Consider the following 24,558-nt stretch of genomic DNA (forward strand, 5'->3'; position numbering starts at 1 on the left):
CTCCAGACCATAGAATACCTAGCATAAGCACAAGGGTGTCTGCGTAATCCTTAATATTTTGAACCGTAGTAGGTTTACTCTTCTTTTTTGAAAGACATATAAAACTATTAACTATAAATGTCTTTCAAGTGTTTTCTGTTCAAAAAATGCTGTGTTGTTCTGTTTGTAAACAATTAATATATATGTATAAAACTCCCATCGAGATCGAACAACATACAACCGTCTTGATGATACTCTACATGTTTGCTTGTTTAGTACGTATTGTACAGTATAGTATTTATATTTTGTTTCTCTGTTTTGTAAGTTCTGTGTAGGATAAGGATGGACAGTGCAGAAATGCATTACAATCAGCGAAGTCCAGAAAAAAAAAACTTAAATTGTATACGAAGGAAATTCATTCACATTATTCAAATCAAGAATTGGATAGGTTCGAATCTTACATCTCAATCAATCAACTCCCTTTCTTTCTCTCTCTCACTCACTTACAACAGCATTTATCTGAATTCCGAAAGAAAAACAGTATTACTAGAGACTAAATGCTTCTCAGGGTGGTTTTGTTTGATAAAACCACTACAAAAATACTCAATCTTCGATTAGTGACATGATAGAGTTAAGATGAAAAAGACACGTATCATCTTAACATAATATTTTAAAGTAACTTTTTATAAGATTTTACGCATTCATATGCATGTACTTCTACGCACATCATAAAAATACCTGTATTCGTTTTTAAGATAGGCTTGGAATACCAAAATAATGTAGAATATTATTTTATTTCGTGAACGGACGATTTTCCCTTTAAACAGCAAGACGAAATGATTACTTTTTGTCCATGAAAAAAGTCAATTGCAAGATTTAATGTGAAAAGTAGATTCATTTTCGCAATATAAATGTATTTTTCAAGGGCATCACTGTTGTAAGGGTGAAGTGCTTAAGGTCTTTACATTTCATTTTTTTGCTCCAATTTGTTTTTCCAGTTTATCTACGTCTGCTTTTAATTCTCTGTTGCTTATTCTCAATACCGCCTAAATGAAAGTAAATAACAAGCATCGTAAAACAGTAACAAGGATAAGATAACATTGAACTATGCTTAATTAACTTCCAATATTACGACACTTATGTCTTAAAATATCCTGTACTATTTTAATATTATGATTCAATTTACTTTGTATTAAGAAAAAATGTTTCCCATATATAAGTGCAGGTTATTCTAAAAGCAATCGCCTTGTACCTTGTTTCTTTAATTTTAAACCAGAAACAAAGTATTTCAAGAATTTTAATTCAATAAAAAGTGATAAAACAAAATGAGCCAGCGTGTCGCAGTGGTAGAGTGTTTACTCTAGAGTTTCAAAGTAAGTAGTTGATCCTTACGTCGCGGGTTCGAATCCGACTGCAGGACCGGTCCTTCGGATGACACCGTATAAAGTGAGGTCCCGTGTAGCAGCAAGTGCTGTCACAAAAAAGATCCCTCAGTGCACAAAGGCCGCAAGTGCCGAGTACATGTCTAAATCTGCAGCCCTCCACCGGCAAGTGGTGGCGTCTCTATATGAGTGAAAAATTCTCAAAAGGGACGTTAAGCAAACAAACAAACAACAAAATAAAATATATTTTACCTGAGATAAGTCCATCCAATACATTTGAAATTCATCCTTCTCCATAAAACTAGTTTTTGGTGTTGCATGACTAAACTTGTTTCTGTAATACCGGATCCTTTCCAAGTCGTCGGTTTCCTTTGTGTCTCCAATCTTTGGAGTCTTTCCCCAACCTTGACTTGGTTCAGGCAAATCTTTACCATAATTTCTAAGCAATTTGTACATTATCGTTACGTCAAACTTTGAAGAGGAAGGACAACTTCCGTCACCTTAAGTGCAAAGATTTTTTCAACAAAATAAGCATTACAACATTCGATGTGAGAAATGTAAAAAAGAACAGTGATCAATTTAAATGAAGCACATCATTTAATACAAATGCATAAAAAGGCGTACATATACACACGAACAATTATCTGGCTTATTTTACTGACTGATTGATCCTAAAATTTTGCAATTAATTTAAATTTTACTGTTCAATCAGCAATTGTTATTCATTGTTATCATATTATTATCACTACGTGCTTGATTTCATAGTCATACAACACTAGCAGAAAAGGGAAGTGCGTGGATTGAACACCACTGAAAGAATGATTTTTTTTTTTTATACAAAATTTGAAATTATGAAGCATTATAACCCTTATATAGAAAAAGTGACGTCATCTTTTAACATAAACTATAAATTATATAACATGTTTTGAACGAACCTGGATACAAAATCAATAGCTGTTCTTCAACAAATTTGTATTGACCCTTCCTCATTTCGTCTTTGTAGGTCGAGAGTACGTTTTCTAAATCACTTTCAGAAAATTTACCGTCGAAATAAAGTTGTAATGCATCTCTAGAAATTGCTGTCAGTTTAATAAATACACTATGGTAATGTTTTTTCCACTCTTCATCAGACAATTGGATATTTTCAATTTCAGATCCATGTTTCTCTTTATCTGTATTATAATACATTATTACAATTACAACAAATCTTTGATTTTAGAGTTGAAAATATGTGATATCAATATTTATCAATAGAATCTATCGAATGTGAAAAATAAAGGGGAAAAATGTCCTAAGGCAATTATAGGTATCGATTACTTCATTTTGAAAATGGAGAAGTACTTAGTTTTTATGTAAATTTTCATTGCCTTGAGTAGATTTGAATGCAAAAACATGCCATCAAGTTACGAAGATGTTCAGAGAACACATGTTTATGTGTTGCTTGCAGATTACTTTTTGTGAAAGTGTAATATCTCCAATAAAACACCCCCCCCCCAAACACACACAAGTGAATTTCTTCAAATCACAGTTTAAATGAAAATTAAGATAAAAATGTACCGTGAATGTCCAAGAATTACATTACCGATTTCTTCGCGACTTTCATTAAGTTCTGACACCTCGGATGTGCTTTCATTTTCCAAATTCTCTCGTGACTGCAAACAAAATTATAAATTATCAAAAGATATCATGAGTTTTTCAAGCTAGGAACACTTTGGATACACCTTTATTTAATTAAACTAGTACTGACAAAATGCTGTGTAATTTCAATTACTTTACACAATACGAGGGTTTTTGGAAAGTTCGCGGATTTCTGTTATAATTTTTTTTTTACTTAATGTCATATAATAAACAAATTTGGTATTAATGTTTTAACAATAAATTCGAATGATGTGTATCAAAAGTTTTAAAGATATCTTGATTTATTTTAAAATTAAAAACTTCGAAAATGTGATCGCGGCGAAGGTCAAATGTGAGTAATTTACAAATACTACACAAAATAATGTCTCAAATGTTCAAATTAAGAATTGTTTCATCGTTTTTCTTTTCCAAATAATGACTTAATATTTTGCATCGTTGAAAAAAAAATCAATTTCCGAACATATGTAGTCCTCATTGAAAAAGGCTAAAAAAGATGACGATGCAGAACGTCACAAAGCAGCAGTAAGCGATACAATTTTGTGTTGTACTCGGGAAAACTTCAGGATAAACTCTGAAAATGCTGGAGGAAGCAGGATATATGTTTAAAGCAAGTCGTGCATGTGTGTGTAAATGGCACAGCTGGTATTTGAATGGTAAAGACTCTGTATAAGAAGTGGACAGTCTGTGAGGAAACGGATTGTCTGAAAAAATATGATCAAAAACCTTAAAAAAGTTAGTAAGATCATGGAAAAAAGAGAGAGCACAGTTACACGGTAAAAGAAATTATTTTTTTTTGTCTGTTTATTGTTTAACGTCCCTCTCGAGAATTTTATCACTCATATGGAGACGCCACCACTTACGGTGGAGAGCTGCAAATTTTGTCCTTTACTCGGCACTCAGGGCCATTGAACAGTGAGGGATCTTTTTCGTGCCAGCACCTAATGCGACACGGGACCTTGGTTTATACGGTCTCATCCGAAGGACTGGTCTCCACGTCCCACAGTGGGATTTGAACCCGCGACGTAAGGATCAACCTTACTCCGCGACTCTAGAGCGAACGCTCTAACCACTGCGCCACGTAAAAGAAATTAAAACATCGACAAACAAAATAATGCTCCTGGAATAAATTTCAAGTGATAGAGAATCGTTTTTAATGAGTGGGTATTTTGGTAAGACTGTGTAATATATATATATATATATATATATATATATATATATATATATATATATATATATATATATATATATATATATATATATATATATATATATATATATATATATATATATATGGAGAGTATTTTTGAGAAACTTATGAGGCTATGTTATTGACATAACAATGTTGTTTAGTTTGCTCATTTTAAATTTCTTGAAAATAAGTAAAACGAAGATTGACATGGTCCGCGAACTTTCTGAACAACCCTCGTATATATACATGTTTTTAATAAAAAATATTTCCATCACATTTCACATTTTACAGTTCTTTTTAATAAATAAAAACATCTTCAATCCATCTGTTTTTCAAAATCTAAAGTTAATGTTTATATGCTAATTATTGTTTTTTTTTTTTTTAATTCACCAATAAATTATTAGTAAAAGAATTTTTGACTGGAACACATTAACAAAAATAATGCTTGCCAGAACAATTTAAGAAAAAAACTCACCCAGAATAATAACGACTTTGTCCAGTTTATTCCCTTTCTGTACTGTAATAGAAATAGATTTTCAAAATGGTCAAAAATATAAACATAAATAGACCTTAACCGTTTTTGGCATTACATAAAAATATAAAAGCATATGGTTTAGATTGATCGATTGAATTTGTTTAACGTCCCAATCGAGAATTTTTTTTACTCATATAGAGACGTCACCATATATCTGTGAAGGGCTTCAAATTTAGATCTATACTCGCCACTCAGGGCCATTGAGCAGTGAGAGATCTTTATCGTACTGACGCCTGCCGTGACACTGGACCCGATTTTTAAGGTTTCACCAAAAGGCCAATGACTTTTGCATCTACATCTGGGCGCTTGGCGAAGGAACAATCACTATTTATGTTTACGTCTTAAGTTTGACGCGGCCCGGCAAACAAGAATCGTACAGATCACAAGGCGAATGCCCTACCACTACCCTACCTTGACAGATTCATTTGTTTTAGAAAAGGTAGCCTTAAATAAAGAAACCAAAACAGGTTAATTAAGATGCATATAACTATACAAAGGTAATGAATAGCCTTACATGATTTGGATTCCAATCCACAAATAACTCCTGTGCATAAATGGTGTGAAATCCACTACGCTGATGAAACGGACATGAAATCTCCGATTTTTTCTTTAGATCCGATTCAGGAACGAACCCAATTTTCTCAGGAGAAAACTCACCAACAATTTTCTTTTTACAGCCGAATCCAATCTCATACGTTAGACTTTTATGAAAAGTTCCTGTAATTTTTTCCAAATTGTTTATTAAGGAATGACGAATTGACTGAATTGCAATCTTTGAAATTTTTTTTCTCCCTCGGACAAAAACCTGAGTGAGAATGCTTTCATTTGTTACAGAAAGGACGACTATATTTTCTTCATAAGTGAACATTGCTGTATTTTTGTACAATGCTTTTCTTTCATTCTTCTCATCTAATAATGTTTTCCAAGCACCACCTTCTGCACACATGCAGGCAACTACAAGTCTGCAAAAAATAAAGTACGGTAGGAAATCAAATCTGAACATGAGAATGGACGATTTATAAGAACATTTCCTGAGCGTGAGTCGTTCATGTTCATCGAAATTCTTTTTATTCATACATGGGACATAATGCGAAGACGATCCTTTCGCTATAAGCCCAAGTCTTTGCATGTAATCAAGAAGTCTGTCTTTATTTTGTATATAAGAATTATTTCCGTTCCAGATTCTCTGTAAATAATTGTCATTCAGATCGCCTGTGCTGTTTAAATCACGCCATTCGGCTGTATATAAGGCCATCTGTTTCACATGATTTTCATCACTGAATATTAATTTAAAAGCATCTACAAACCACTGAACATCAAGAATAATGATATCTGCCAAATGCCCTTCGTTAAAATTAAGAATCACGCCAGTTTCATGGTAGAATCGCAACATATCATCTATGACATCAGAAGGAAAAATTTCCATAGATCGCAACTCACTTTTATGCATTATCTTGTCAGTTCGTTTTAAGATACTGCATTCGAATGCTTCCCATTTTGCTGGAATATATTCACCCCATGTAGGCAAATTTGTAGCTAGGTCAAATATGCATGTCTTAAGATTTTCTATATCGTCTTCAACTCCCAGTCCAATTGAAAAGTACCTCTTAAAATTAAGATGCCTTTTTAGGTCTAGTTGTTCAGGAAGGGACTCTAAAAGTTTGTCAAAAAATGGTATTTTTAATGCCTGAAAAAAAAAATCGCAGTAAGTGTTAGACATAATATTTATAAAAGCTTAAATGGGCTTTCAGTGCTTTAATGCTATGCTTTGCTAAGTGTTTCATGAGCAACACCATTTGCAATATATAGTTTCTGATTCTCTTTGTTAAAAAAATTTGTGCTATTGAAGAAAATAATTTATCATAAGAAAGGGAATATTCATTATCTCGATGGAGACTGTGACTAGTCTTTTGCCTAATAATAGCAAGATATGGCGAGACAATAATTGATCGTAAATACTTTCCTTTCTTACGTAAATGATAGTAGATATTTTGTTGGGAATGGAAAATAATTATCTTATACTTATTTCAACATTTGAGATCAGTATTACCTCACAAAATCCCAAACGATGAAATATACGGAGATAACGAACAGTATTCAAACTCAAAATTCCGTTAAACAATACAAATTTTGGAGCTGAGCAAACACGGACTTCTAAGACATCAGAGGTGGGATCAGGTGCCATTGAGGAGTTAGCATCCCCTGCCGACCGGTCACACTCGCCGTGCGCTGCTTGTCATGATCGAGAAATAACAAAAAAATCTGTCGACAATTGAGAGTGTATATAACATATTATTATACAGCACAGAGGAGGCACTTAAATTTCAAGAAAAGAAAACTGCCAGACGTAAACAAATTAAACAAAGAAATTTAGAGCTTAAACATAACATTTTGTTCTTGATCTGAAGAACAGAATTAAAGTATCTTTGGATGCCTCTTACGAACTTACAACATGTATGGGTTCTTCTAACCAATATACAACATGTAGCGTGAAGCATTTACAATGTTCCACATTTTAAAAAAGGTTTTCTCTAGGTTTTTCAGGCCTGATTGTAGGTTCCTAGGTTATTATGAGTTTTCTCGAGATTAGATGAAAAAATAAAGTAATATACCTCAGCATCCGTTTGATCTCGATGGGAAGCTACAATTATCACAGGAGTGTCATTTTCGCAATAAACATGGAGTGATCGCAACCAAAATACAAAGTAATCTGAAATAAATGTGATGAATTTTAGCAAGGAAAAAAAGAAAAAAAAACCAGACTACATGACATTATAAGACATAGAATAAAAGTCTTTTGAAAAGTTTTATTTTAAAATTATTTTTCTTTGTGTACATGCCCTTATATACTGTAAATTTGTTAAACTTCAAAAATAAATATCATATAAGAATTGTGAAGATGAATTGTTACATGTACATGTAAAACATGTTCAATATACACTGTTTTCTCCAAAATAAAAGTGCATCATTACTTTTGATTGTCTCTATCATACTGACATCATTTGTTGATACAACAAATTTTAATCTCAGCTGGGACAAAGCTCCACCCATTAAATTTATTAACCACACCAACTGGGATAGTTTTCTGCGACCGCTTGGATTGATGGGGCAACTTTCTAGAACTCTTATGATCGCCATGGGACAGCTCTAAGATCGCTATGAGACTGCTCTAGGACTCATATTAGACCACTGAGGGACTGCTAAGTCTCAGAAAGCAGTTTTGGAACTGCTTTCTATCAGGTTTCGTCTAGTTGTTATTGTAAGTTAATAAGGAGTTCATTATGAATGTGCTTTTAAATAATCGGAAATTATATATTTAATGTTCCTATACATCTAGACAACAAGTTTCGAAGGTCGAGAGCGCAACATGCGGTAGGGATGGTTAGTGGGTATCCATGTATTTTACTTTTTCTGCGCTATATACATCGATTTTGGAATATGCATGAGTAGTTACTATGTAAAAGTATAGATATGAAGATATGTATCATATAGCACATCAGACCACAATCAAAATTGATATATAACTCTAAGGATCAATTTGGCATACAGTTATCGTTTCTTAAAAAGCAGTGTTTGTGTATGCGTAATAATTTCCGTAATGTATTTTTATTAAAACCATTTAAATGGATGCCAAAAAAATATAATGGTATATTTTTTCTTTCTAATTCTTGACTTGGAAAAAGATTCATTTGATAATTATATATCGTAGTCTGAGGCTTAGTCACGGGCATAAATTATACATATAATTAATTACCTCAATCTTGTAACATTTACATGTACATGTTCTATTGCGAGAAATAACACCAGAATACACATAATTTTTGGGATTATGGATATTGCAGAAAGAATACTCTTGAAGTCGTCATGTATTAAGGATGACAAAAGATTAATCATGCTTTTGCTCGAAAACGTAAACATCATATGCAGGTGATTGTTGAATGTAACTAGATAAATAAACTAAGTTGACAATTGAAAAGGTGATACCATGTAGGTATTAGTAGGCCATTAACATCTATAACCAGTTAAACATCAATTTATATTTCGCAAATTTCAGTAACTGGTATTAGTGAAACTTGTGGAGTTACAATGTACCTCTGGTATAGATTGATTTGGTCAATTGCATCCAGACAACGGAGGAGACAGCCACCCTTATCCTTAACAGCCATACTGAACCCCCTAATTAAGATTATGAATATATGACAACTGCAGAACAATTTTTGTAACTTTTAGAACATAGAAAATAAATATTCACTGAACAACGCAGGTCTTATGTAACATCATAGGCATGAAAACTTCTTTAAAGCCTCTACTTTGCGTCACATGTATATTTCATAATTTAGTCTACTGACTTTCCTAATTTTACCTAACTACATTTAATCTTTTACTTGACATTTGAAATAGTGTAGAATTTGAAAAAGAACATAAACACTTTTATCTATTTATTACCATACTCATAATTATAAAATTAAAAGCCTATAAATCCCTGAACCTAAATTTCTACAGACTAATAGTGTAATTTAATGATAAACAGACGAACAAATACGGATTCAAATATATAAATGAATGTAGCAGGCAAAGTCAACTGTGTCTCTCCTCGATCTATCCATTACATGCCTTTACAAATCATATTAGCCTATTTGGTTACTAGCATCGAGATCGAAATTACTTTAATGAAAACGAAAGTAAAACCGATATAATTGAACAGCTTCAAAATCCGAAATAATCCAATATTTATATTGCAGATTTGAATACACATGTAAAATACATTTAAGATACTTTACCAAAGAGTCTCAACGAACGTGCCAAATTACTTAAAATGAATTTATACAATTTTATGCTTCGTTGCTTAGAACACCCGTTTTATGACCAGATGCAACCCAGTTAAATTACTGCGAACCAGATCATAAAACTGTTTAGAATGCAAACTATAAAACCTCACAAGTATTAGCTTTCTTAAAAAGCTTTTCTGACGTAAGCAAAATTCAATATTATACGAAGAATTAAGAAAAGTTGAACCCAACGTAATCAACACAATTCTGAGTCCAGAAATATATTATTTTGCTGAAAAAACAGGAAAAGTTTAATCCAGTAGCATCAACTTAAAAAAAAAAAAACTCGCCTATGAATTTATTCTATATACAATGCAGTAACTGTAATTTTCTCTTTTTTCATGGCCGTAGGAACTGGGGAGAGGAGGAGGACCCCCCCCCCCCTTCAGTATTTTGCCGACATATAATTATATGCGATAGAAAATTATAGCTACTTTATGACCCATGAATCATGTAAAAATAACGTATTCGTGATAACTATGCTTGATAAGGAATTTTCCCTTGATAGTGCCCACGAAAATTTTGGTTGTGCACCCCACTCCTCGTGAAATTTCATCCAACTGGCCTGTTCCTGGATAGATAAATATAACCGGTGCTTTTGAAAGAGAAAGTTACAACACATACATCTGTAAGAATTTAAACATCAGTTGGTGAATAATCGGGATAATTATGATTTTTTAAAATAATAAACCAGATATAAATGAGCTGAAATCTGCGCATATTAACAAATAAAAATTTATCATCAACCATTTTTCACTTGGATATTTTTTGACCATGAATAAATCAAACGTCTGCAATGTCAGGAATATGTGTAATTCTAAATGTAGACAGACTTTGTATTGCATTGAAAATAAACATCTATTAGTTAATCTGAAAAGGATATTCGACAACTAACCTGACCAGCTTTATTCCTGCTGCTTTACAAAACGTACATGAATGGTAGTGATGCATATAAGAGAATGGCCTGGTGTTATGTAACGTGTAATGTATAATGTGATAATAATTAGGCCCAATGCTTCGGTTTGTTAGGGTATTTAGCATGTTTTCATTAATTCCCTCTCCAACTGATAGTTAAGATAGAATGAAATTTCCAAGATCGAGTTATCACGCGATTTCTTTTGAACGAATTGACCAACAAGCCTTGGCTAAATCTAGTGCTGTCTGGCGCCATGAAGTCAGACAAATATAGACATTTTTTTTTTCAAAGTAATCAGCACTAAGGGCCTCCCTGTTTTAAGCTGAAATGTCATTTTATTGGCGTATGGTGTTAAAATAGGGATTTAGTTTTTTGATCAATATAGATGTATCTCTGAGGGAAGGTGAATGAGGCCAGATCAATTACATGCCAAGAAATCCCGTCCATTTTTCCACAGCGATGGAGTCAATAAAAGTGTAATTGATGCAAATCACCCATATTCCCCTAACGCTGGCGAGACAATTAACGGCAGCAGATTTGAGGGGGTGGATCCTAAGTTTCCCGTTTTCTTAGTCAAAGAAAAATAAACTTCTACTCCAGGAAATAGCCTCCTATGCCCTGAAAAAATAGTTCCTGTCAAAAACCTTTATTTATTTACAAAATATGTAAAATGCACTAGACACAGGTACCAAAATTGTAAAAATAGACTGGAAGGAAATTAAAAAAAAATTCTAAAGGAAAAAATAATAATTTTATATGTATGGAACTACAATTGACTAAGTTCATTTTCATTGGTCAATTACCGCTATGATACCTTAATAAGGCACGAGACTTCCACAACAACCAAGTTCATCGTGCCCGATATTAATTTATACTAGGAAAAAAATATTTTGATATATAAACACTGAAAAATTTGAAAGGCGTCTAATTTTTACTGAACAATTAATTAGTTCACTACATTTTATTTCACTTTCTTTTTCTTCTTTTTTTTTGTACTTTTTTAACCGCATATGATTTGCATGGAAAATCCCCCCCTCCCCCTTTAAAAAAAAAAACAACAGGAAAAAAGGTGCAAAGGCTTCTAAATAGTAAGTATTCTAGGTTTAATTTCAAACCAGTAAAACTTAAGATCCTTCCCTCAAAACTGCTGACATTAATTGCCTCGCACACATCTCCCTGGGGAAAAATCACAGATTAACGCTAATTCCGCTTTTATTGAGTTCGCTCTAAAACTAGAATGCGTACCTTTTCTTGGTATGGTAAAAGACACCCCCTCCCCTTTTCCGTGTTTCTGTTTGTTTGAATTTCATTTCCAATGCATCAAATTCATTTGAAATAATAATTATATTTAGACAAAAAATGACTTAATGTTGATTTACTGGGTCGAGTGAAATGCATGAAACCTGCAGAACACCATAATCAATAGACAAAAGTAACACTCTCTAAAATTATTTATGCACAAATTATTTAAAAATTTAGGGGAAAAAAAACGCTCCTTAAAAGAGCAAGGCCAATGATCTTATACATGTATCTACACAATTTTTCTGACCGTGCCAAGAAATCCCGTCCATTTTTCCACAGCGATGGAGTCAATAAAAGTGTAATTGATGCAAATCACCCATATTCCCCTAACGCTGGCGAGACAATTAACGGCAGCAGATTTGAGGGGGTGGATCCTAAGTTTCCCGTTTTCTTAGTCAAAGAAAAATAAACTTCTACCCCAGGAAATAGCCTCCTATGCCCTGAAAAAATAGTTCCTGTCAAAAACCTTTATTTATTTACAAAATATGTAAAATGCACTAGACACAGGTACCAAAATTGTAAAAATAGACTGGAAGGAAATTAAAAAAAAAATTCTAAAGGAAAAAATAATAATTTTATATGTATGGAACTACAATTGACTAAGTTCATTTTCATTGGTCAATTACCGCTATGATACCTTAATAAGGCACGAGACTTCCACAACAACCAAGTTCATCGTGCCCGATATTAATTTATACTAGGAAAAAAATATTTTGATATATAAACACTGAAAAATTTGAAAGGCGTCTAATTTTTACTGAACAATTAATTAGTTCACTACATTTTATTTCACTTTCTTTTTCTTCTTTTTTTTGTACTTTTTTAACCGCATATGATTTGCATGGAAAATCCCCCCCCCCCTTTAAAAAAAAAAACAACAGGAAAAAAGGTGCAAAGGCTTCTGAATAGTAAGTATTCTAGGTTTAATTTCAAACCAGTAAAACTTAAGATCCTTCCCTCAAAACTGCTGACATCAATTGCCTCGCACACATCTCCCTGGGGAAAAATCACAGATTAACGCTAATTCCGCTTTTATTGAGTTCGCTCTAAAACTAGAATGCGTACCTTTTCTTGGTATGGTAAAAGACACCCCCTCCCCTTTTCCGTGTTTCTGTTTGTTTGAATTTCATTTCCAATGCATCAAATTCATTTGAAATAATAATTATATTTAGACAAAAAATGACTTAATGTTGATTTACTGGGTCGAGTGAAATGCATGAAACCTGCAGAACACCATAATCAATAGACAAAAGTAACACTCTCTAAAATTATTTATGCACAAATTATTTAAAAATTTAGGGGAAAAAAAACGCTCCTTAAAAGAGCAAGGCCAATGATCTTATACATGTATCTACACAATTTTTCTGACCATGCCAAGAAATCCCGTCCATTTTTCCACAGCGATGGAGTCAATAAAAGTGTAATTGATGCAAATCACCCATATTCCCCTAACGCTGGCGAGACAATTAACGGCAGCAGATTTGAGGGGGTGGATCCTAAGTTTCCCGTTTTCTTAGTCAAAGAAAAATAAACTTCTACCCCAGGAAATAGCCTCCTATGCCCTGAAAAAATAGTTCCTGTCAAAAACCTTTATTTATTTACAAAATATGTAAAATGCACTAGACACAGGTACCAAAATTGTAAAAATAGACTGGAAGGAAATTAAAAAAAAAATTCTAAAGGAAAAAATAATAATTTTATATGTATGGAACTACAATTGACTAAGTTCATTTTCATTGGTCAATTACCGCTATGATACCTTAATAAGGCACGAGACTTCCACAACAACCAAGTTCATCGTGCCCGATATTAATTTATACTAGGAAAAAAATATTTTGATATATAAACACTGAAAAATTTGAAAGGCGTCTAATTTTTACTGAACAATTAATTAGTTCACTACATTTTATTTCACTTTCTTTTTCTTCTTTTTTTTGTACTTTTTTAACCGCATATGATTTGCATGGAAAATCCCCCCCCCCCTTTAAAAAAAAAAAAACAACAGGAAAAAAGGTGCAAAGGCTTCTGAATAGTAAGTATTCTAGGTTTAATTTCAAACCAGTAAAACTTAAGATCCTTCCCTCAAAACTGCTGACATTAATTGCCTCGCACACATCTCCCTGGGGAAAAATCACAGATTAACGCTAATTCCGCTTTTATTGAGTTCGCTCTAAAACTAGAATGCGTACCTTTTCTTGGTATGGTAAAAGACACCCCCTCCCCTTTTCCGTGTTTCTGTTTGTTTGAATTTCATTTCCAATGCATCAAATTCATTTGAAATAATAATTATATTTAGACAAAAAATGACTTAATGTTGATTTACTGGGTCGAGTGAAATGCATGAAACCTGCAGAACACCATAATCAATAGACAAAAGTAACACTCTCTAAAATTATTTATGCACAAATTATTTAAAAATTTAGGGGAAAAAAAACGCTCCTTAAAAGAGCAAGGCCAATGATCTTATACATGTATCTACACAATTTTTCTGACCGTGCCAAGAAATCCCGTCCATTTTTCCACAGCGATGGAGTCAATAAAAGTGTAATTGATGCAAATCACCCATATTCCCCTAACGCTGGCGAGACAATTAACGGCAGCAGATTTGAGGGGGTGGATCCTAAGTTTCCCGTTTTCTTAGTCAAAGAAAAATAAACTTCTACCCCAGGAAATAGCCTCCTATGCCCTGAAAAAATAGTTCCTGTCAAAAACCTTTATTTATTTACAAAATATGTAAAATGCACTAGACACAGGTACCAAAATTGTAAAAATAGACTGGAAGGAAATTAAAAAAAAAATTCTAAAGGAAAAAATAATAATTTTATATGTATGGAACTACAATTGACTAAGTTCATTTTCATTGGTCAATTACCGCTATGATACCTTAATAAGGCACGAGACTTCCACAACAACCAAGTTCATCGTGCCCGATATTAATTTATACTAGGAAAAAAATATTTTGATATATAAACACTGAAAAATTTGAAAGGCGTCTAATTTTTACTGAACAATTAATTAGTTCACTACATTTTATTTCACTTTCTTTTTCTTCTTTTTTTTGTACTTTTTTAACCGCATATGATTTGCATGGAAAATCCCCCCCCCCCCTTTAAAAAAAAAAACAACAGGAAAAAAGGTGCAAAGGCTTCTGAATAGTAAGTATTCTAGGTTTAATTTCAAACCAGTAAAACTTAAGATCCTTCCCTCAAAACTGCTGACATCAATTGCCTCGCACACATCTCCCTGGGGAAAAATCACAGATTAACGCTAATTCCGCTTTTATTGAGTTCGCTCTAAAACTAGAATGCGTACCTTTTCTTGGTATGGTAAAAGACACCCCCTCCCCTTTTCCGTGTTTCTGTTTGTTTGAATTTCATTTCCAATGCATCAAATTCATTTGAAATAATAATTATATTTAGACAAAAAATGACTTAATGTTGATTTACTGGGTCGAGTGAAATGCATGAAACCTGCAGAACACCATAATCAATAGACAAAAGTAACACTCTCTAAAATTATTTATGCACAAATTATTTAAAAATTTAGGGGAAAAAAAACGCTCCTTAAAAGAGCAAGGCCAATGATCTTATACATGTATCTACACAATTTTTCTGACCATGCCAAGAAATCCCGTCCATTTTTCCACAGCGATGGAGTCAATAAAAGTGTAATTGATGCAAATCACCCATATTCCCCTAACGCTGGCGAGACAATTAACGGCAGCAGATTTGAGGGGGTGGATCCTAAGTTTCCCGTTTTCTTAGTCAAAGAAAAATAAACTTCTACCCCAGGAAATAGCCTCCTATGCCCTGAAAAAATAGTTCCTGTCAAAAACCTTTATTTATTTACAAAATATGTAAAATGCACTAGACACAGGTACCAAAATTGTAAAAATAGACTGGAAGGAAATTAAAAAAAAAATTCTAAAGGAAAAAATAATAATTTTATATGTATGGAACTACAATTGACTAAGTTCATTTTCATTGGTCAATTACCGCTATGATACCTTAATAAGGCACGAGACTTCCACAACAACCAAGTTCATCGTGCCCGATATTAATTTATACTAGGAAAAAAATATTTTGATATATAAACACTGAAAAATTTGAAAGGCGTCTAATTTTTACTGAACAATTAATTAGTTCACTACATTTTATTTCACTTTCTTTTTCTTCTTTTTTTTGTACTTTTTTAACCGCATATGATTTGCATGGAAAATCCCCCCCCCCCCTTTAAAAAAAAAAACAACAGGAAAAAAGGTGCAAAGGCTTCTGAATAGTAAGTATTCTAGGTTTAATTTCAAACCAGTAAAACTTAAGATCCTTCCCTCAAAACTGCTGACATCAATTGCCTCGCACACATCTCCCTGGGGAAAAATCACAGATTAACGCTAATTCCGCTTTTATTGAGTTCGCTCTAAAACTAGAATGCGTACCTTTTCTTGGTATGGTAAAAGACACCCCCTCCCCTTTTCCGTGTTTCTGTTTGTTTGAATTTCATTTCCAATGCATCAAATTCATTTGAAATAATAATTATATTTAGACAAAAAATGACTTAATGTTGATTTACTGGGTCGAGTGAAATGCATGAAACCTGCAGAACACCATAATCAATAGACAAAAGTAACACTCTCTAAAATTATTTATGCACAAATTATTTAAAAATTTAGGGGAAAAAAAACGCTCCTTAAAAGAGCAAGGCCAATGATCTTATACATGTATCTACACAATTTTTCTGACCATGCCAAGAAATCCCGTCCATTTTTCCACAGCGATGGAGTCAATAAAAGTGTAATTGATGCAAATCACCCATATTCCCCTAACGCTGGCGAGACAATTAACGGCAGCAGATTTGAGGGGGTGGATCCTAAGTTTCCCGTTTTCTTAGTCAAAGAAAAATAAACTTCTACCCCAGGAAATAGCCTCCTATGCCCTGAAAAAATAGTTCCTGTCAAAAACCTTTATTTATTTACAAAATATGTAAAATGCACTAGACACAGGTACCAAAATTGTAAAAATAGACTGGAAGGAAATTAAAAAAAAAATTCTAAAGGAAAAAATAATAATTTTATATGTATGGAACTACAATTGACTAAGTTCATTTTCATTGGTCAATTACCGCTATGATACCTTAATAAGGCACGAGACTTCCACAACAACCAAGTTCATCGTGCCCGATATTAATTTATACTAGGAAAAAAATATTTTGATATATAAACACTGAAAATTTGAAAGGCGTCTAATTTTTACTGAACAATTAATTAGTTCACTACATTTTATTTCACTTTCTTTTTCTTCTTTTTTTTGTACTTTTTTAACCGCATATGATTTGCATGGAAAATCCCCCCCCCCTTTAAAAAAAAAAAACAACAGGAAAAAAGGTGCAAAGGCTTCTGAATAGTAAGTATTCTAGGTTTAATTTCAAACCAGTAAAACTTAAGATCCTTCCCTCAAAACTGCTGACATTAATTGCCTCGCACACATCTCCCTGGGGAAAAATCACAGATTAACGCTAATTCCGCTTTTATTGAGTTCGCTCTAAAACTAGAATGCGTACCTTTTCTTGGTATGGTAAAAGACACCCCCTCCCCTTTTCCGTGTTTCTGTTTGTTTGAATTTCATTTCCAATGCATCAAATTCATTTGAAATAATAATTATATTTAGACAAAAAATGACTTAATGTTGATTTACTGGGTCGAGTGAAATGCATGAAACCTGCAGAACACCATAATCAATAGACAAAAGTAACACTCTCTAAAATTATTTATGCACAAATTATTTAAAAATTTAGGGGGAAAAAAAACGCTCCTTAAAAGAGCAAGGCCAATGATCTTATACATGTATCTACACAATTTTTCTGACCATGCCAAGAAATCCCGTCCATTTTTCCACAGCGATGGAGTCAATAAAAGTGTAATTGATGCAAATCACCCATATTCCCCTAACGCTGGCGAGACAATTAACGGCAGCAGATTTGAGGGGGTGGATCCTAAGTTTCCCGTTTTCTTAGTCAAAGAAAAATAAACTTCTACCCCAGGAAATAGCCTCCTATGCCCTGAAAAAATAGTTCCTGTCAAAAACCTTTATTTATTTACAAAATATGTAAAATGCACTAGACACAGGTACCAAAATTGTAAAAATAGACTGGAAGGAAATTAAAAAAAAAATTCTAAAGGAAAAAATAATAATTTTATATGTATGGAACTACAATTGACTAAGTTCATTTTCATTGGTCAATTACCGCTATGATACCTTAATAAGGCACGAGACTTCCACAACAACCAAGTTCATCGTGCCCGATATTAATTTATACTAGGAAAAAAATATTTTGATATATAAACACTGAAAAATTTGAAAGGCGTCTAATTTTTACTGAACAATTAATTAGTTCACTACATTTTATTTCACTTTCTTTTTCTTCTTTTTTTTGTACTTTTTTAACCGCATATGATTTGCATGGAAAATCCCCCCCCCCCCTTTAAAAAAAAAAAAACAACAGGAAAAAAGGTGCAAAGGCTTCTGAATAGTAAGTATTCTAGGTTTAATTTCAAACCAGTAAAACTTAAGATCCTTCCCTCAAAACTGCTGACATTAATTGCCTCGCACACATCTCCCTGGGGAAAAATCACAGATTAACGCTAATTCCGCTTTTATTGAGTTCGCTCTAAAACTAGAATGCGTACCTTTTCTTGGTATGGTAAAAGACACCCCCTCCCCTTTTCCGTGTTTCTGTTTGTTTGAATTTCATTTCCAATGCATCAAATTCATTTGAAATAATAATTATATTTAGACAAAAAATGACTTAATGTTGATTTACTGGGTCGAGTGAAATGCATGAAACCTGCAGAACACCATAATCAATAGACAAAAGTAACACTCTCTAAAATTATTTATGCACAAATTATTTAAAAATTTAGGGGGAAAAAAAACGCTCCTTAAAAGAGCAAGGCCAATGATCTTATACATGTATCTACACAATTTTTCTGACCATGCCAAGAAATCCCGTCCATTTTTCCACAGCGATGGAGTCAATAAAAGTGTAATTGATGCAAATCACCCATATTCCCCTAACGCTGGCGAGACAATTAACGGCAGCAGATTTGAGGGGGTGGATCCTAAGTTTCCCGTTTTCTTAGTCAAAGAAAAATAAACTTCTACCCCAGGAAATAGCCTCCTATGCCCTGAAAAAATAGTTCCTGTCAAAAACCTTTATTTATTTACAAAATATGTAAAATGCACTAGACACAGGTACCAAAATTGTAAAAATAGACTGGAAGGAAATTAAAAAAAAAATTCTAAAGGAAAAAATAATAATTTTATATGTATGGAACTACAATTGACTAAGTTCATTTTCATTGGTCAATTACCGCTATGATACCTTAATAAGGCACGAGACTTCCACAACAACCAAGTTCATCGTGCCCGATATTAATTTATACTAGGAAAAAAATATTTTGATATATAAACACTGAAAAATTTGAAAGGCGTCTAATTTTTACTGAACAATTAATTAGTTCACTACATTTTATTTCACTTTCTTTTTCTTCTTTTTTTTTTTTACTTTTTTAACCGCATATGATTTGCATGGAAAATCCCCCCCCCCCCTTTAAAAAAAAAAAAAAAAACAACAGGAAAAAAGGTGCAAAGGCTTCTGAATAGTAAGTATTCTAGGTTTAATTTCAAACCAGTAAAACTTAAGATCCTTCCCTCAAAACTGCTGACATTAATTGCCTCGCACACATCTCCCTGGGGAAAAATCACAGATTAACGCTAATTCCGCTTTTATTGAGTTCGCTCTAAAACTAGAATGTGTACCTTTTCTTGGTATGGTAAAAGACACCCCCTCCCCTTTTCCGTGTTTCTGTTTGTTTGAATTTCATTTCCAATGCATCAAATTCATTTGAAATAATAATTATATTTAGACAAAAAATGACTTAATGTTGATTTACTGGGTCGAGTGAAATGCATGAAACCTGCAGAACACCATAATCAATAGACAAAAGTAACACTCTCTAAAATTATTTATGCACAAATTATTTAAAAATTTAGGGAAAAAAAAACGCTCCTTAAAAGAGCAAGGCCAATGATCTTATACATGTATCTACACAATTTTTCTGACCATGCCAAGAAATCCCGTCCATTTTTCCACAGCGATGGAGTCAATAAAAGTGTAATTGATGCAAATCACCCATATTCCCCTAACGCTGGCGAGACAATTAACGGCAGCAGATTTGAGGGGGTGGATCCTAAGTTTCCCGTTTTCTTAGTCAAAGAAAAATAAACTTCTACCCCAGGAAATAGCCTCCTATGCCCTGAAAAAATAGTTCCTGTCAAAAACCTTTATTTATTTACAAAATATGTAAAATGCACTAGACACAGGTACCAAAATTGTAAAAATAGACTGGAAGGAAATTAAAAAAAAAATTCTAAAGGAAAAAATAATAATTTTATATGTATGGAACTACAATTGACTAAGTTCATTTTCATTGGTCAATTACCGCTATGATACCTTAATAAGGCGCGAGACTTCCACAACAACCAAGTTCATCGTGCCCGATGTTAATTTATACTAGGAAAAAAATATTTTGATATATAAACACTGAAAAATTTGAAAGGCGTCTAATTTTTACTGAACAATTAATTAGTTCACTACATTTTATTTCACTTTCTTTTTCTTCTTTTTTTTTTACTTTTTTAACCGCATATGATTTGCATGGAAAATCCCCCCCCCCCCCTTTAAAAAAAAAACAACAGGAAAAAAGGTGCAAAGGCTTCTGAATAGTAAGTATTCTAGGTTTAATTTCAAACCAGTAAAACTTAAGATCCTTCCCTCAAAACTGCCGACATTAATTGCCTCGCACACATCTCCCTGGGGAAAAATCACAGATTAACGCTAATCCCGCTTTTATTGAGTTCGCTCTAAAACTAGAATGCGTACCTTTTCTTGGCATGGTGAATTCTTATTAGGGCATGCACTGATCTACAGGATGTTGGGTGTTTTATCCTCCTTGACCTTGGGTTTGAGGTTTTACGGGTGCGGGTTAGACCAAATTCTTGAAAAATTAAGCCCAAATCGAGGGGGGGGGAGTGCATTTTTGGTACACATGCACTTAAATATATAGATAACATGTTATATATTGATATTTTTTTAAGCGATTGGTAAATGACATTCAATTAATAAGCCTAGAAAGAAACTGTCCCAACTTAGCTGTTTTCATTGACATCATGTATATAACTACCCCCTCGGCACATGTTTGACATAAAAAAAAAAACTGTCCCCTGCCACCTTCAAACCAATGTCAGGGTACCGTCAACCTCCCAGAATTACAAACCCAGAATTCTAAAACACACAAGCTCATTTGAAGTACCATTTCAATGACAGTGTAGTGTAGAATATTTCTTCACTTGGGGCAGTTATGTTAGTTTAAGAGTTGTAGTAAAATGTGCTTTATAAATAAAAATTAATTTCATTACAATAGGTATCGGTAACGATGCCATAATATAAACTTAAGTCCAAAGAAATGTATATATATATATATATATATATATATATATATATATATATATATATATATATATATATATATATATATATATATATATATATATATATATATATATATATATTAGGGATGGCAATCGAATACAGAATTGCTAATCGGTTAACCGCAAGACGTTCCGACCGATTAACCGGTTAATCGTAACAAATTTCACATCTGGAATTCTTTTTAAAGTTAGTTTTTTTTTCAAACCCTCACCCCCAAATAAAAATTAATACATGAATAACAGAAATACAAAACGACATTAGTAACGTTTTGTTTAAGTTTGATCTATACACTTTGCATTTTTTATTCAATTTCGAAAGGAAAACAATAAAACATCCATGAGATACATGCATTTACGAATATTTTGGATATTGATATTTTTTTTGCGACCGGATGTTACACAAGTTTATTTTGCTTTGTCATCACAAACAGAAACAAAGTCTGAAGTATCATTGAATTTATTATGTTTGTACAAAAATATAATTTGGCAGAAATAACATCAAAAGATACAAAATGTAATCAGTTTACAATGCTCCACGGTGACTTAATTAATATCATTAAAGAAATACAGGACAGGCTGGGTAATGACAGGATATTTAAACAGCAATTTACACTTCACCAATTGACCAATTACCCAAACACCTAATTCCTTTTTTTTTAGTGAATACGTTATGACTTTCCCACATTCATAGCTTTTTTAAATTGCAAATTGAATTTCAATCAAATTTTCACAAATTTTAATTTTTTTTCCGACTAACCGATTGCAGATTTCCTAACCGATTACCATCGTTCTGACCGATTAATTGGTTAACCGGTTAAAAATTGCCATCCCTAATATATATATAAACGTCAGTCTCCATATTTATTTTTGCGGTAAACACTTTTACAATTTTCTGATGACGCCTCCCACCCCACCTCCATGTGTTAATTAACGTCTTTTATTCTGACTTTTTAGGGCGATTGTTGTCCCATTTTTTGCATTTTTTTCTTGTTAGATTTGAAATACGTATTTTGTTTACAGTGTATTTTTGTAGCATGCGTAGTCTGATATCGGGCGGATGTTGCCCCATCGTTGACACTGTTTAGGTCTGAAATACGCATTCTGTTTTTTGTACAATTTTGCGTACCTCATTGCATGATATTGTGAACTTAAGATTTTATGATGGTTTTTGCTATATGTGTTTGTTTCTATTACCTAATATGTTCAATTTTGTTTTGTATTGTCAGTTCTACTATTTGTTCACATATTTTGGTTGCTTCGTCATTTATTTAATAATAAATGACCATTCAAATTCCAACCGTGCGTTCTCATTTGTGTCAAACAGAGCACCGCCATATCAGGTATCCATATATATACAGTATATATATATATATATATATATATATATATATATATATATATATATATATATATATATATATATATATATATATATATATATATATATAAGGTTGGCTAATAAAGGGGAGAATATTTTCTAAATGTAATAAATTGTTACAGGTAATTTATTTCACTTACATTTACATTTGAGAGAAATTGCAATAGAAATATTAGGCGAATTACACCTGTCGTATCACTCTGCTGTGACACGCCATGACACGATGCTATCAGCGAGATCATGAAAGTTGGCATAGCTCAAACATTGATATTACCAATCAAATTCTGGAAATCTATGTTAATTATGACAGCGCAATGACCAGTTATAAGGATATTCCTACAATTTTATGAATCCTTTATATCTGACTGTAATTCATCGCAAAAACGATTGTTTCAGTTTACAAACCTTCAAGGAATTCTTATTTAGTAGAGGAACAAACAGTTGCAGTCATTGCAGAAGAAAAATAAATATTGTAACCCGCTTAACGTTAATAAACAAAGAAAATATTTCATTGTTTTTCAGCCCATTCTTCACAACAAAGAAATATTTAACGGGCATGTGTAGATAGAAAAAAAATACCTCAGCCATCGCTGTCAAGAGTTCAAAAGACCGTGCTATCGTGACAGAAATATGAAGGAATTTTAAGATGTATTTATCATCGCACAGTGTGATTCGCTCAAGTTATCACCTCTGACATCCTTATAAGTTCATACAGATAGAACGTTATAGCTTTTCAGTAAGTTCATCTAAAGAAACTGTAAATGTAAATTATTTAATTAGAATTTAGATTTTCTTTGCAAACTTACTAGTCATTTGATAGTCAACTATAGTACTATAGAATTAGCAAAACTGTATTAACCAAGAGATATCTGTAAAATGAACTTTTAAAAGAATATAATAGTTATTAATTATAAAAAAAACATTTGATTGTGTCTGTCGAGTTTAGTCACTTCACCTTCTTGAATTTGTATCTTGTGGATGTATTTCATCCTGAAATTTTCAGCTTTTGAGTGTTAAAGAAGAGCATTTCTTTCAGAATTGAATATTTTTAGCAGGTAACCATGAATCATAAGGTTGAAAACCACCTGCTGAAGAATGTGTATTTGAGTATTGAATTTAAAAATCATTGAAGTGGCATAGAAATGTATATATAAAGTGCATGATAGATGAAAGCTTTGAAATCATGGACTTCTTATCGACATTATAATCTCACTACACAAAAAAGAATTGATTTGCCGCCTCAATAAATCACTAATTGACAGGACGAACTCCAAAACACATGAAGGCAAGAACAATCGTACTTTGGGACATGTGAATGGCATTCATAAAACCTACTTTTCAAGTTAAAAATGTAAAAAACAGCATACCTTTGTATGTCCAATCGGAAAACATTGTTCCATCTTGCTGACACTGTACGCTACCAACTTTCATTTCCAGATCTTTTGTCATGTCAGTAACCAAAATATAAAATGCCCTTCGACGGAGATAAACTTGATGAAATGCGTAATAGACACATTGTCCAGCAAAATCAGCCATGCTTAGAGTTTTGATTTCAACATTGTCATAATCATTCTCTCCCATAATTTCTAGAAAAAAAGGAATGTGGAGTAAGTTACTTTGGAATCCCTTACCTGTCTTTAGGGTTTGAGGGTATGTGACGGTACATTTTGTCGCCTTGTTCATATTGTCGCAAGTTGCATTCAAGTCTGCCCATGAAGATATTGACATATAATTGGGCTATTTTAGCGCCCATAGCTGAGGCATTGACTTGCAGGTAATGTTCTCCATTAAATATGAAATCGTTATACTGTTTTTTTTTTTACAGTATGCTGTGGAGCCTTTCAGTCGTACATTTGTAAAGAAGT

General features: G+C 32.8%; 1 protein-coding gene across 1 annotated transcript; it reads right to left on the reverse strand.

Annotated features, from left to right (window-relative positions):
- Nucleotides 1-780: 780 nt before the first annotated feature.
- On the reverse strand, nucleotides 781-24,306 carry LOC133203890 (uncharacterized). Its single transcript, XM_061339687.1, has 8 exons — nucleotides 24,061-24,306; nucleotides 7,336-7,433; nucleotides 5,238-6,410; nucleotides 4,664-4,705; nucleotides 2,944-3,013; nucleotides 2,297-2,533; nucleotides 1,614-1,861; nucleotides 781-1,025 (listed from the first exon to the last, which is right to left on the reverse strand). The coding sequence occupies exons 1-8, from the start codon at nucleotides 24,272-24,274 to the stop codon at nucleotides 948-950; spliced, it is 2,160 nt and encodes a 719-aa protein (XP_061195671.1). The 5' UTR covers nucleotides 24,275-24,306; the 3' UTR covers nucleotides 781-947.
- Between the last annotated feature and the right edge of the window lie 252 nt (nucleotides 24,307-24,558).

The sequence above is a fragment of the Saccostrea echinata genome, unplaced genomic scaffold, assembly GCF_033153115.1.
Source record: "Saccostrea echinata isolate AGI-Se365-2 ecotype Australia unplaced genomic scaffold, CSIRO_AGI_Sech_v1 ptg000052l, whole genome shotgun sequence".
Classification (NCBI taxonomy): domain Eukaryota; kingdom Metazoa; phylum Mollusca; class Bivalvia; order Ostreida; family Ostreidae; genus Saccostrea; species Saccostrea echinata.

Excerpts from the sequence above, each read along its gene's own strand:
- LOC133203890 (XM_061339687.1), bottom strand. The coding sequence starts at position 24,274 with ATGGGAGAGAATGATTATGACAATGTTGAAATCAAAACTCTAAGCATG. Across the intron at positions 3,014-4,663 it reads CAAAGTCGTTATTATTCTGG|TCACGAGAGAATTTGGAAAA; the intron begins GTGAGTTTTTTT and ends TTTTGTTTGCAG. Across the intron at positions 2,534-2,943 it reads TGAAAGTCGCGAAGAAATCG|ATAAAGAGAAACATGGATCT; the intron begins GTAATGTAATTC and ends ATTATAATACAG.